This window comes from Cucurbita moschata, unplaced genomic scaffold (assembly GCF_002738365.1).
Source record: "Cucurbita moschata cultivar Rifu unplaced genomic scaffold, Cmos_1.0 Cmo_Scf00005, whole genome shotgun sequence".
In the NCBI taxonomy this organism is placed as follows: Eukaryota; Viridiplantae; Streptophyta; class Magnoliopsida; order Cucurbitales; family Cucurbitaceae; genus Cucurbita; species Cucurbita moschata.
The window spans coordinates 6,637,410-6,646,688 of NW_019268521.1; the positions used below are offsets into that span (position 1 = coordinate 6,637,410).

At 41.4% G+C, this 9,279-nt stretch overlaps 3 protein-coding genes across 8 annotated transcripts; 2 read left to right on the plus strand and 1 right to left on the minus strand.

Moving 5' to 3' along the window:
- Window positions 1-327: 327 nt before the first annotated feature.
- LOC111442956 (mechanosensitive ion channel protein 8-like) lies at window positions 328-4,287 on the plus strand. The gene is made up of 5 exons (XM_023080519.1): window positions 328-1,789; window positions 1,869-1,992; window positions 2,982-3,275; window positions 3,348-3,550; window positions 3,982-4,287. Exons 1-5 carry the CDS (start codon window positions 513-515, stop codon window positions 4,169-4,171), a joined length of 2,088 nt encoding a protein of 695 aa, XP_022936287.1. The 5' UTR covers window positions 328-512; the 3' UTR covers window positions 4,172-4,287.
- A 241-nt stretch (window positions 4,288-4,528) lies between these two features.
- On the plus strand, window positions 4,529-7,619 carry LOC111442960 (U11/U12 small nuclear ribonucleoprotein 25 kDa protein). 5 transcript variants are annotated; one of them, XM_023080530.1, is made up of 6 exons: window positions 4,529-5,058; window positions 5,418-5,688; window positions 5,796-5,901; window positions 6,023-6,122; window positions 6,249-6,358; window positions 7,198-7,619. In XM_023080530.1, the coding sequence occupies exons 2-5, from the start codon at window positions 5,445-5,447 to the stop codon at window positions 6,342-6,344; spliced, it is 546 nt and encodes a 181-aa protein (XP_022936298.1). In that variant the 5' UTR covers window positions 4,529-5,058; window positions 5,418-5,444; the 3' UTR covers window positions 6,345-6,358; window positions 7,198-7,619. The 5 variants fall into 5 exon arrangements, with proteins under 5 accessions (XP_022936298.1, XP_022936297.1, XP_022936294.1 ...); XM_023080529.1 differs by having other exon boundaries at window positions 4,530-5,058; window positions 5,443-5,688; XM_023080526.1 differs by lacking the exon at window positions 4,529-5,058 and having other exon boundaries at window positions 5,397-5,688.
- LOC111442959 (high mobility group B protein 9) lies at window positions 7,063-9,266 on the minus strand. Of its 2 annotated transcripts, XM_023080525.1 has the most exons (6): window positions 9,075-9,266; window positions 8,807-8,885; window positions 8,549-8,711; window positions 8,322-8,420; window positions 7,797-8,155; window positions 7,063-7,705 (listed from the first exon to the last, which is right to left on the minus strand). In XM_023080525.1, the coding sequence occupies exons 1-6, from the start codon at window positions 9,224-9,226 to the stop codon at window positions 7,580-7,582; spliced, it is 978 nt and encodes a 325-aa protein (XP_022936293.1). In that variant the 5' UTR covers window positions 9,227-9,266; the 3' UTR covers window positions 7,063-7,579. The 2 variants fall into 2 exon arrangements, with proteins under 2 accessions (XP_022936293.1, XP_022936292.1); XM_023080524.1 differs by having other exon boundaries at window positions 7,063-8,155.
- Between the last annotated feature and the right edge of the window lie 13 nt (window positions 9,267-9,279).

The window sequence follows — 9,279 nt, forward strand, 5'->3', positions numbered from 1 at the left end:
AATTTTGCAAAAACAAGAAATAAAATATTGTGGTATGAACTTTTTAAACTTTATTCAAACATATTTAAAAAAAGAAAAATAATAAATAAAATCTGATAATGGTATGAATTTGAATAGAATATTGTATTTACACGCTATAGCAGTGTAATTCTCGCATTTGTTGGAGCAATCGGTGACGGGCTTTCAAAAGTTTTCTGTTGGGCCATAAAAGGCCTTCGTGAAAGTGAAATAAGGAAAGCAAAAAGAGGAAAGATGATAGTTTTGCCGCCATTTCCTACAAAATCGCTACAAAATCGCTACAAAATCACCCGTCTTTCTACACTCCAGATTCTCTGATTCCTTGACGCGCGCCCTTTCCACTCAAACCGCTTTACCTTTCCGCCATTGCTGTCCCACATATGCTTTATGCGCTCGAGTGTATTTCGTCTTTCTTCAACAGTGGAACTTCTGAAATGGTACTCAACCTGTATTTATGCGCGTTTAGAATTGAGAATCAACCCATTGTTTTTTAAATGGCCCCAAAGGAAGATGTTATCCTCAAGGTCAACAGTTTTGGAAATGGCGACAAGGAATTAGTGGAGAAGAAGTTCCAGTGTTTACCAGAGAGATCCTTGCAAACCATGAGACGAAGAGGTAAAGAATTTTCCGAGCCGGAAAACCGCCAGCCGTCCTCGGGCTCCAGCGGCGGCGAGGTTCTCCGTTGCAGTTCCAACTATTCGTTTTCTGGAAGTTCATGGAGCTCACCGATTAGCAAGAAGTCTCGGTTGATGGATCCTCCTGAGGATGATTCTTCTCAAAAGCTGGAAACCGCCGTGAAAGATGAGGGTAACAACAACAATAATCAAGACGGCACCGAGGATATGCCTGAAGAGTACAATCAACTGAAGTTAAGCCCCTTATTAGGTTTCCAGTTGGTAGTTTTTGTTCTCATTATTGTGAGTTTGATTTGTAATCGATGGATTTCAATCTTAAAGCGGGAGACGTTTTGGGGTCTTCCGCTGTGGAAATGGGAGTTGACTGTTCTAGCGGTAATCTGTGGACATATGGTTTCATCTATGGCCGTTGGATTGATGGTGAAAATCATCGAGATGAATTTCCTGTTAAGGAAACGGGTTCTGTATTTCGTTTATGGATTGAGAAAGGCTGTAAAAAATTGCCTGTGGATGTCTCTGATTTTGCTTGTTTGGCATTTCATCTTCAACGACAAGGTTCAGAGAAAGACGCAGAGTAAGATCTTGCCTTATGTCACCAAGATTTTGATCTGTTTTCTCGTGGCTGCTTCGATATGGCTTCTGAAAACGCTTGTCATTAAGATTCTGGCTTCGTTTTTCCACGTTAATAACTACTTCGAAAGGCTTAAGGAGGCTTTGTTCAGTCAGTACGTGATCGTGACGCTCTCTGGTTTGCCATTGTTTGAGAGGCCAAATTCTGAAGATATGATGAAGGATGAACAAATTGGCGATGGAAAAGCAGAAAGTTCCAAAAGTGGCAGAGTTGTATGCAGTGGCAGACTCGTAAATTGCAATGGCTGGAGACAATTGAAGGTAGAATCAAAAAGAAAAGATGAGGAAATCCCAGTTGATGAGTTAAATAAACTGAACCAGAAGAATATATCAGCTTGGAATATGAGGAGAATGATGAATATTGTAAGAAATGGAGCTTTGTTAACTCTTGATGAGAAGATACTGTCGGAGACGGAAGAACAATCTTTGTTGCAGATTAGGAATGAACGGCAGGCGAAAGAGGCAGCTGGGAGGATTTTCCGGCGAGTGGCCCAACGTGGGTCAGAGTGAGTTCTCTGTTTGAATTCGTTGTTTCTTTCATGAATATTCAATTTCATTGCATGATGTGAGCTATGTTTGTTGCAGCTGTATTTATATAGAAGATGTAATGCGATTTATGAATAAAGAGGAAGCTTTAGTGACGATGAGTTTATTTGGAACAACCGCTGAAACTCAATGCATTGATGAGTCCTCTTTTAGAGAGTGGATGGTAAGGCCCTGCCCTTGACTCTACTTGCCTTGTTCTGTTTTGCTGTGTAATGAAGATGATATATTTGGAGGTTGATGTTTTAATTAAAGCTTATAAGACGTTTCTATCTATGTCAAATTTATGAAACTCCAAATGTCCTTACTCAAAATGCATGGTACCTTACCCTCCTACCCCTATATGTTTTTCAATGAGAAATAGTCCTAAAGTCAACCTTAAAACCCGACCCATTTCGTTAGCTTTAGAAGAGAAAGCCTCTGGAGGAAAAAGTCTTTATGAATACTAAACTCACTTTCTCACTCTCATGTCACTATACTCACATGCGGTGAGATCCTACATTGGTTGGAGAGGGGAACGAAACATTCGTTATAAGGGTGTGGAAACCTGAGTGGATGCGTTTTAAGACCTTGATTGGGAGTCCGGAAGGGAAAGCCTAAAAAGGATAATATCTGTTAGCGGTGCACTTGGGTGTGAAACTGTGAGATCCCACATCAATTGAAGAGGGGAATAAGTGTTAGCGAGGACGCTGGGCCCGAAGGGAGGTGGATTGTGAGATCCCGCATCGGTTGGAAAGGAGAACTAAGCATTCTTTGTAGGGGTGTGGAAACCTCTCCTAACGGACGCGTTTCAAAAACCTTGAGAGGAAACCCGAGAGGGAAAGCCCAAAAGAGGACAATATCTGCTAACGGTGGGCTTGGGCTGTTATAAATGGTATCAAAACCAGACACCGGGCGGTGTACCAGCAAAGACGTTGGGTCCCAAAGGGGAGAGGAGATTATGAGATCCCACATTGGTTGGAGCGGGGAACGAAGCATTCTTTGTAGGGGTGTGGAAACCTCTCCCTATCAAACACGTTTTAAGAACCTTAAAGGGAAGCCTGAAAGGGAAAGCCCAAAACGATGCCGAAACCATTTAGATGTGTATATACTAAGAATTCTTAACCTAAACAGCAATGTAATGGATATATTTTATTTTTCTTTGATGTGTTTCAGGTTAATGCATTTAAGCAGAGAAAAGTGCTTGTTCTATCTCTCAATGATGCAAATACAGCTGTTGATGATCTTCACAACTTGCTAAACGTCTTTGTAGCTTTAACAATTTTGGTAATCTGGCTTATCATATTTGGAACTCCCGTCTTGCACTTCCTCATCTTCATAACTTCACAGCTTCTTCTTCTAGCTTTTATTTTTGGCAACACATGTAAGACGGTCTTTGAAGCTATCATTTTCTTGTTTGTGATGCACCCATTCGACGTTGGCGATCGCTGCGAAGTGGACGGCGTCGAGGTGCAAAACTCTCTAGCCAAACAATTTGTTTTGCTCTTAGTGACGCATTCTTAACTTTCTTCGGTTTTCCAGATGGTTGTTGAAGAGATGAAGATATTAACAACAGTTTTCCTGAGATATGATAATCAAAGGATCAGCTACCCCAACAGTGTGCTGGCTACCAAAGCCATTGGCAATTACTACCGTAGTCCAGACATGGGAGAGGGAGTTGACTTCTATATCCACATCTCTACTCCATGGGAGAAAGTTGCCCTTTTGAAAGAACGGATAACCAGGTATGCTTGAATTTGGAATAGAGTATCTATGGATTTGGCTCTCATAATTTGTGAGGTCCCACAACCGTTGGAGTTGGAGAGGAGAACGAAGCATTCGTCATAAGGGTTATAAGGGTGTGGAAATATCTCCCTCCCTAGTAGATGCGTTTTTAAAGGTTGACGGCGTTACAAATGGTATCAGAGCGGGGCAATGTGCCAGTGAGGACACTGGACTCCAAGGAGGTGGACCGTGAGGTCCCACATCGGTTGGAGAGGAAAACGAAACATTTTTTATAAGGGTGTGGAAACCTCTCCCTATCGGACGTGTTTTAAAGGCTGACGAAGATATGTAACGGCCCAAAACTAATAATATGTGCTAGTAGTGGATTTGGGCGGATATAGAATTGGAGAGAATAGAAAGTGTAATGGGTTTGATGAGTGAATGTATGCAGGTATGTTGAGAGCATGGGCGAGCAATGGCACCCAGATCCACAGATTGTGATGAAGGATGTTGAAGATCTTGAGAAGGTGAGGATGTCGGTGGGTCTTACGCACAAATTGAACCATCAGAACATGAAAGAGAGGTGGAACAGGAGAGCTGCGCTGGTTCAAGAGATTGTCACAATTTTAGACTCAACATGACCACAATCTACTCTATGTTGCCTTTCTTTCGGGACTTATTGTAAGTGTCATTTTACTTCAAAAGTCATTTCAAACCTAACTCTCATTTTAGCCATTTTGTACATTATTTGAACGTGAAATTGATTTTTTTTTTTTTTTCGTTCACCAAGTAAGCTTAAACTATTATAAATGGTATCTAACTAGTTAGGAAAATGGAAATTTGATTTAGAAAGTTTTGGATTTTTTTAATTTAAAATGTAAAATAAAATGATTTCAGATTTTTTTATTATTTTCAATTGAAACTAAATTATGATTGAAAAGTTAAATTCAATTATTTTTTATAAGAAAAAGTGAGAGTATATATATTACTTCTTTAAAATCCAAAGAAAACCCCTCTCTCACTCCTCTTTGTTATTTCCCTCCTTCACCCACGCAAACACACCTCCTCTTACCTCTGCCTCCAATTCCAGCACCCACATAGCCGAAGTTGGGGGCGGCGGTCCACGGCCACGGCGATTACTTCAGACGGCGGCGCAGCAGTTCCCGACCATACCCGGAAACTGAAGAACCGCGCGGCGGTACCCTCCAGCGGCAGTCACGCGCAGTTCCACCACCTCCGACGCTTCCTGTAGCAGATCCGGCGGCGCGAACGGTATCCAACCGAGATTTCTCTCCGATTCACACGTTCTGGCGATGAGTCAGTGGTGACCTAAAGGTCAGTCAGCTCTCATCGGCAGCCCTGCAGTTCCACATTTCGGCATTGACGGTGAGTTCGATTTCGGCAGGAACAGTCAGATTCGCCACCTCCATAACGCACAGGCACCTCCGACGAACAGCGCAGACTGACTCCTTCCCTCCGCTGTACTCCGACGGTGAACGATCCGGTCAATTTTCCCTTGTGAATTTAGGTGAGGTTTAACCTTTTAGTCTTTGATTGAACTTTCTAAGAAGTTTTTCGAAATTTGTTGTTTGGGATGTTAAAATTTTTGCTTATATAACCTTTGGAAATAGGATGGCATTCTTTTTTATTAAAAAAAAAAAATACATTGATTCAAATATTTGATGACCAATAACTCATCGTGATGATTGGAAGTTAAAATCTAATTTCTCGTATATGCTATCTGTGTCCATCAAATCATGATTTAAACATATCAAGTCAATAGTTTGTACTGATAGTTATATAGAAATATGTAACTGTGAAAATTAATTAGGCTTGCTGCAAAAGTTATAGATAATGCTGATTTGCTGAAGTGAATTTATGTTAAAGAGTGATAGAAATCATAACTGTGTAGCGATGAAGGAGGACGGAGATGTATCATTGAAGTCCAGCAGTAAAGAAGAGGAGAATGTCGTAGGTTACCACAGCACCAACGTGAAGAAAGTTAGGTTAAATTCAACTCTCACTGCTTTGCTTGACGATCCTATCCTGGCGGATGTCCCCAAGAAGCCCACCTTACTGGACGTTGATACGCTCATCAGCCTCGAATTGGGCAGCGCCATGCGCATCTCTGTCCTTAAGCTCGACGGCACCATAATTGGTACACACACTTTTCTAATGTTCCTCCTCTTTCTCAACTGGCATTTTCACAAACACTTGGTTTATAGAACTGCTGAAATGCGATTTGCGATCTTGTTCATGCTTTAGATGTGGCGATCATGAATTCCGCCTTGTTGAAGGACTTGAAGCTCGCTATCAAGAAGAAAGTAAACGAGATGGAGCAATCCAAGATGGGACATCGCCACATTTCATGGTACTCTTTCTTCATTTTTGGTGAATTCAACCATAAAAAGTGATTAGTAGATAGCTTTCTTAGCTAATCGTACAATGATCTTTGTGCATTGATGAGAAGTCTTTCGCTTGTGGATCTGCAGGAAGCATGTGTGGGCAAATTTTTGCCTAGCACACCACAACGAGAAGATTCTTGATGATAGCTCTGCGCTTCAGGATTTTGGAATCCGTAATAATTCTCAGGTTATTTCCTAAACCTTGTATGATCCGATTGACATTCTAACCAGCAGAAATCATGTCAAAGTATTAGAAATTCTATCCAGGCTGAAAATTCAATCATAATATACAGAGAACAAAAACGTGTTGCAGGTGCATTTTGTCCCGTATGTCATGTCAAAGAATTCCAGAAGGCATTCTCGAAGGAGAAAACACCGTTTCTTTCACGGTCTCAACAAATGCACATGAACAGACACTTCGGGGTATGATTCTCAAACACAAATTGAGTAAGCTTGAGTTCGCACGACTTTTGTAACTGGTTTTGAACTGTGCAGTGAATGAGTTATAGAAGTTTGAGCTCGCATAAACATTATGATATGTAAAATTGTATAGCTTGTTTTTAGACTTAAAATCCCAAATCCTCTACCTTGAACTTATGACCTAAACCATATGGCAGAGTTGAAACATTTATTCCCTACCCTCACTATCTATGTACTAAACTCATGCTTTTGCTTTAAACTAGTCGAGATATTTGTTTAGCCTCATAAGTTTAGCGAAACTCAAAATTGAATTGAGCCATTCCACGACTGAAACAAACAACCTTTGCATTGACATTGGAGGATGGACGCACCCTAGCGCAACCAAAAGGGAAGATTCGGAAGCAATTTAAGAGAAAACCTCTTGGCCAAAACCCCTTGGTTGTTATTTGACCTCAACGGACCTGCTACAAGTCTAAATAGTCAATGGTTGTCCTTGTCCTTGTCCTTGTCCTTGCGCACACATCGGTAGGTATTCTAATGCCCACGACATTAAATTGTCTAAGCAACCCCATTCTTATGTTCTTACGTATTTTTGATCCATTGTTTCTGACCATGTTTGTAGAAGCAATTCTTTAAGAAAATTACAATTAATTCTTTCAAAAGCTAAGTCATTATCCTTACATGAATGTTTAAATAATATCTTTATAGAGTAAAAATTCTCGAACATATTGAATGAAAATTGAGAACTGAAACAATCTAATAGTGACTTCAAACAAAACTTTAGATTACTGCAAATCTCATTTATCATTTGACCGATGGCATATTCTACTCTAATGTGGCAGCCCAGAAGGAAGAAGCCTATCTTCTAAAGCTGCTCATTTAGTTGGCTTCCTCGTCCTTGGATGAAGGGTCTTCATAGAGCATCTGATGTCTCTGACTCCAAGGAAGGACAAAAAAAGAAAAATAAGAAGGATCTCACCATCCCATGGGTAAAGAAGAAGCAAAAAGTTTGAAGAAACTATAAAATGACAGTTCCAGAGTGAACTTCGAAGTGGGTGTAAAACTTGAGGCCAAGCACTTCGGATGTGAGAACCTATGGTAATGGTATGCCATATAAAGTTAGGAGTAGGAGGATATGATACAAAATCTTTATCATATATAAACTTCAGCAGCAGATCCCAACCTCAAAAAGAACCTACAAACTGCTGAATTCCCTTCCCTCTTCTACTCTCCCTGTTTTGAATAGTTAGCTGCATGAACATCATCACTTGCCAGCCTCATTTTCTCCTTGTACTCTTTCAACTCTCTCTTGTACCTCTCCTTGTCTTTCAGCCCAATGTTTTGATAAACCTAATAATAAAGTAGATAGAACACCCATTTGATCAAACCACCAAAGTTTAAAGCTGCTGAAACCTCGAGAGAAAAGGCTTGGCAGACATACCATCCTTTCTTCAGGGCTGAGGTTGTTCCAAGACTCTCCAATCATCTTGGTGAACTCCCTCTCTCTGTTAGGGTACAGAGATTTGAGCTTGTAATGCTTCTCTGCAAAGAAGAAATTATAGCCACTTCTGTTTGGTTTGGGGTGGTTGGGGTCTCCCTTTCTCCGGCTCCTCCGGTGCCGCCGACCAGAGTGTCGATGTGTGGTACCAGTGTACGGTACAATGGCGTTGGTAGGTTGGGGCCGGAGATCCGACGGGGTAGGCTCCTCTGGATGGTAAAGAACTCCCCTCAGAACCTCAGATCCCAACTTCACAGACACCAGGTAGCCACAATCGAATTTCCCATCAATTGTTCCAGTGACTGAAAAACACCCAAAAAAAAAAAGAAGACAGATTTTGAAGAGATAAAACGTGGGAATGGGTCAGTTATATAGAAGCCATTGTTGGGAACTGTATAACCTTTACAGCTGGACCCCACAAAGAAAAGAGAGAGGAATTAATAGAAGTGAAAGTAAAAGGTTTGTCACCTTCAGCAGGCGGACCAGGCGAAAACGACGTTGTTTTGGGGGCATATTCCACCAGAGCCAATTCGTTTTCGCTGGTAGGGCTACCGAAAGAAAATGGCGCTGTGTAGAAAAAAGAAAAAGGAAGACAAAAGCGAAATCAGAGTTACAGCAAATCCGATGTGGGAGAAGCGGATAAAGTTTATAAAAAAGGAAAAAAAGAAGGGAAGGAGAGAACAAAAAGAAGGCACCTTGAGGGGCGCAGATGGGGCCCTGGCGGCGGAACAAGTAAACTTGCTCGTAGTGGTAGAGAAGACTGAGATAATGTTTTCTCAATACAAAGGAAGCACTGGTGGTTGTAGGAGAGAACTTGAAGACACCTCCAACTTCCCTCCATTTCTTCTCTGCAACAACCTACACCGCCATGACAATGGATTCACACAAACTCCATCTCTGAAACCCAGAAGAAGCTTTTTGTTGAAAATGGAAGACCAAGCCCCAAATCTTACCTTTTCGTGCCCGCCCCTTCTTGTAACCTCTGAATATAAAACATGCAAGTCTAGCTCCTTCCCTCCAATCACAGGAATCCTTTAAAATATTCAAAGAAAGCCAAAAGTAGCCATTAGGAGACCGCCTTGTATTTTATTAAAAATTTCTTACACCGGAAAAGTGTAAAAGTGCGGTGTTTTGTGGTTCTGGATACGCCATGAATATACCATCAAGCTACTTTATTTCATTCACAAGAAGAAGAAGAAGAAGAAAGTATGTGTGACTCACATGAACTTTGTGTTCATCATAAAATGGAAACGCCTCAAAGTGTCCCAAAAAACAATGGGGTCAGAAACAACTTCATCGTGGGTGGCAAGCGGCGGAGGATACTGCTTATCTACGCCGCCATTCCCGCTTTTGGTCCTCGCCGGCGGTGACATAACCAGTCAGCCGGAAAATCAGAAAAGAAGAAGAAAAAGGGGGGGGGGGGGGG

Bases quoted from the DNA above. Each gene is read 5' to 3' on its own strand.
- LOC111442960 (XM_023080526.1), top strand. From the start codon at position 5,409: ATGTTAAAGAGTGATAGAAATCATAACTGTGTAGCGATGAAGGAGGAC. The intron at 5,689-5,795 runs GTACACACACTT...TTCATGCTTTAG, and splicing joins GCTCGACGGCACCATAATTG to ATGTGGCGATCATGAATTCC. The intron at 5,902-6,022 runs GTACTCTTTCTT...GTGGATCTGCAG, and splicing joins GGACATCGCCACATTTCATG to GAAGCATGTGTGGGCAAATT.
- LOC111442956 (XM_023080519.1), top strand. From the start codon at position 513: ATGGCCCCAAAGGAAGATGTTATCCTCAAGGTCAACAGTTTTGGAAAT. The intron at 3,276-3,347 runs GTGCAAAACTCT...TCGGTTTTCCAG, and splicing joins GCGAAGTGGACGGCGTCGAG to ATGGTTGTTGAAGAGATGAA. The intron at 3,551-3,981 runs GTATGCTTGAAT...GAATGTATGCAG, and splicing joins TTGAAAGAACGGATAACCAG to GTATGTTGAGAGCATGGGCG.
- LOC111442959 (XM_023080524.1), bottom strand. From the start codon at position 9,226: ATGTCACCGCCGGCGAGGACCAAAAGCGGGAATGGCGGCGTAGATAAG. The intron at 8,712-8,806 runs GTAAGATTTGGG...ATGGCGGTGTAG, and splicing joins GAAGGGGCGGGCACGAAAAG to GTTGTTGCAGAGAAGAAATG. The intron at 8,156-8,321 runs GTGACAAACCTT...GGTGTTTTTCAG, and splicing joins GCCTGGTCCGCCTGCTGAAG to TCACTGGAACAATTGATGGG.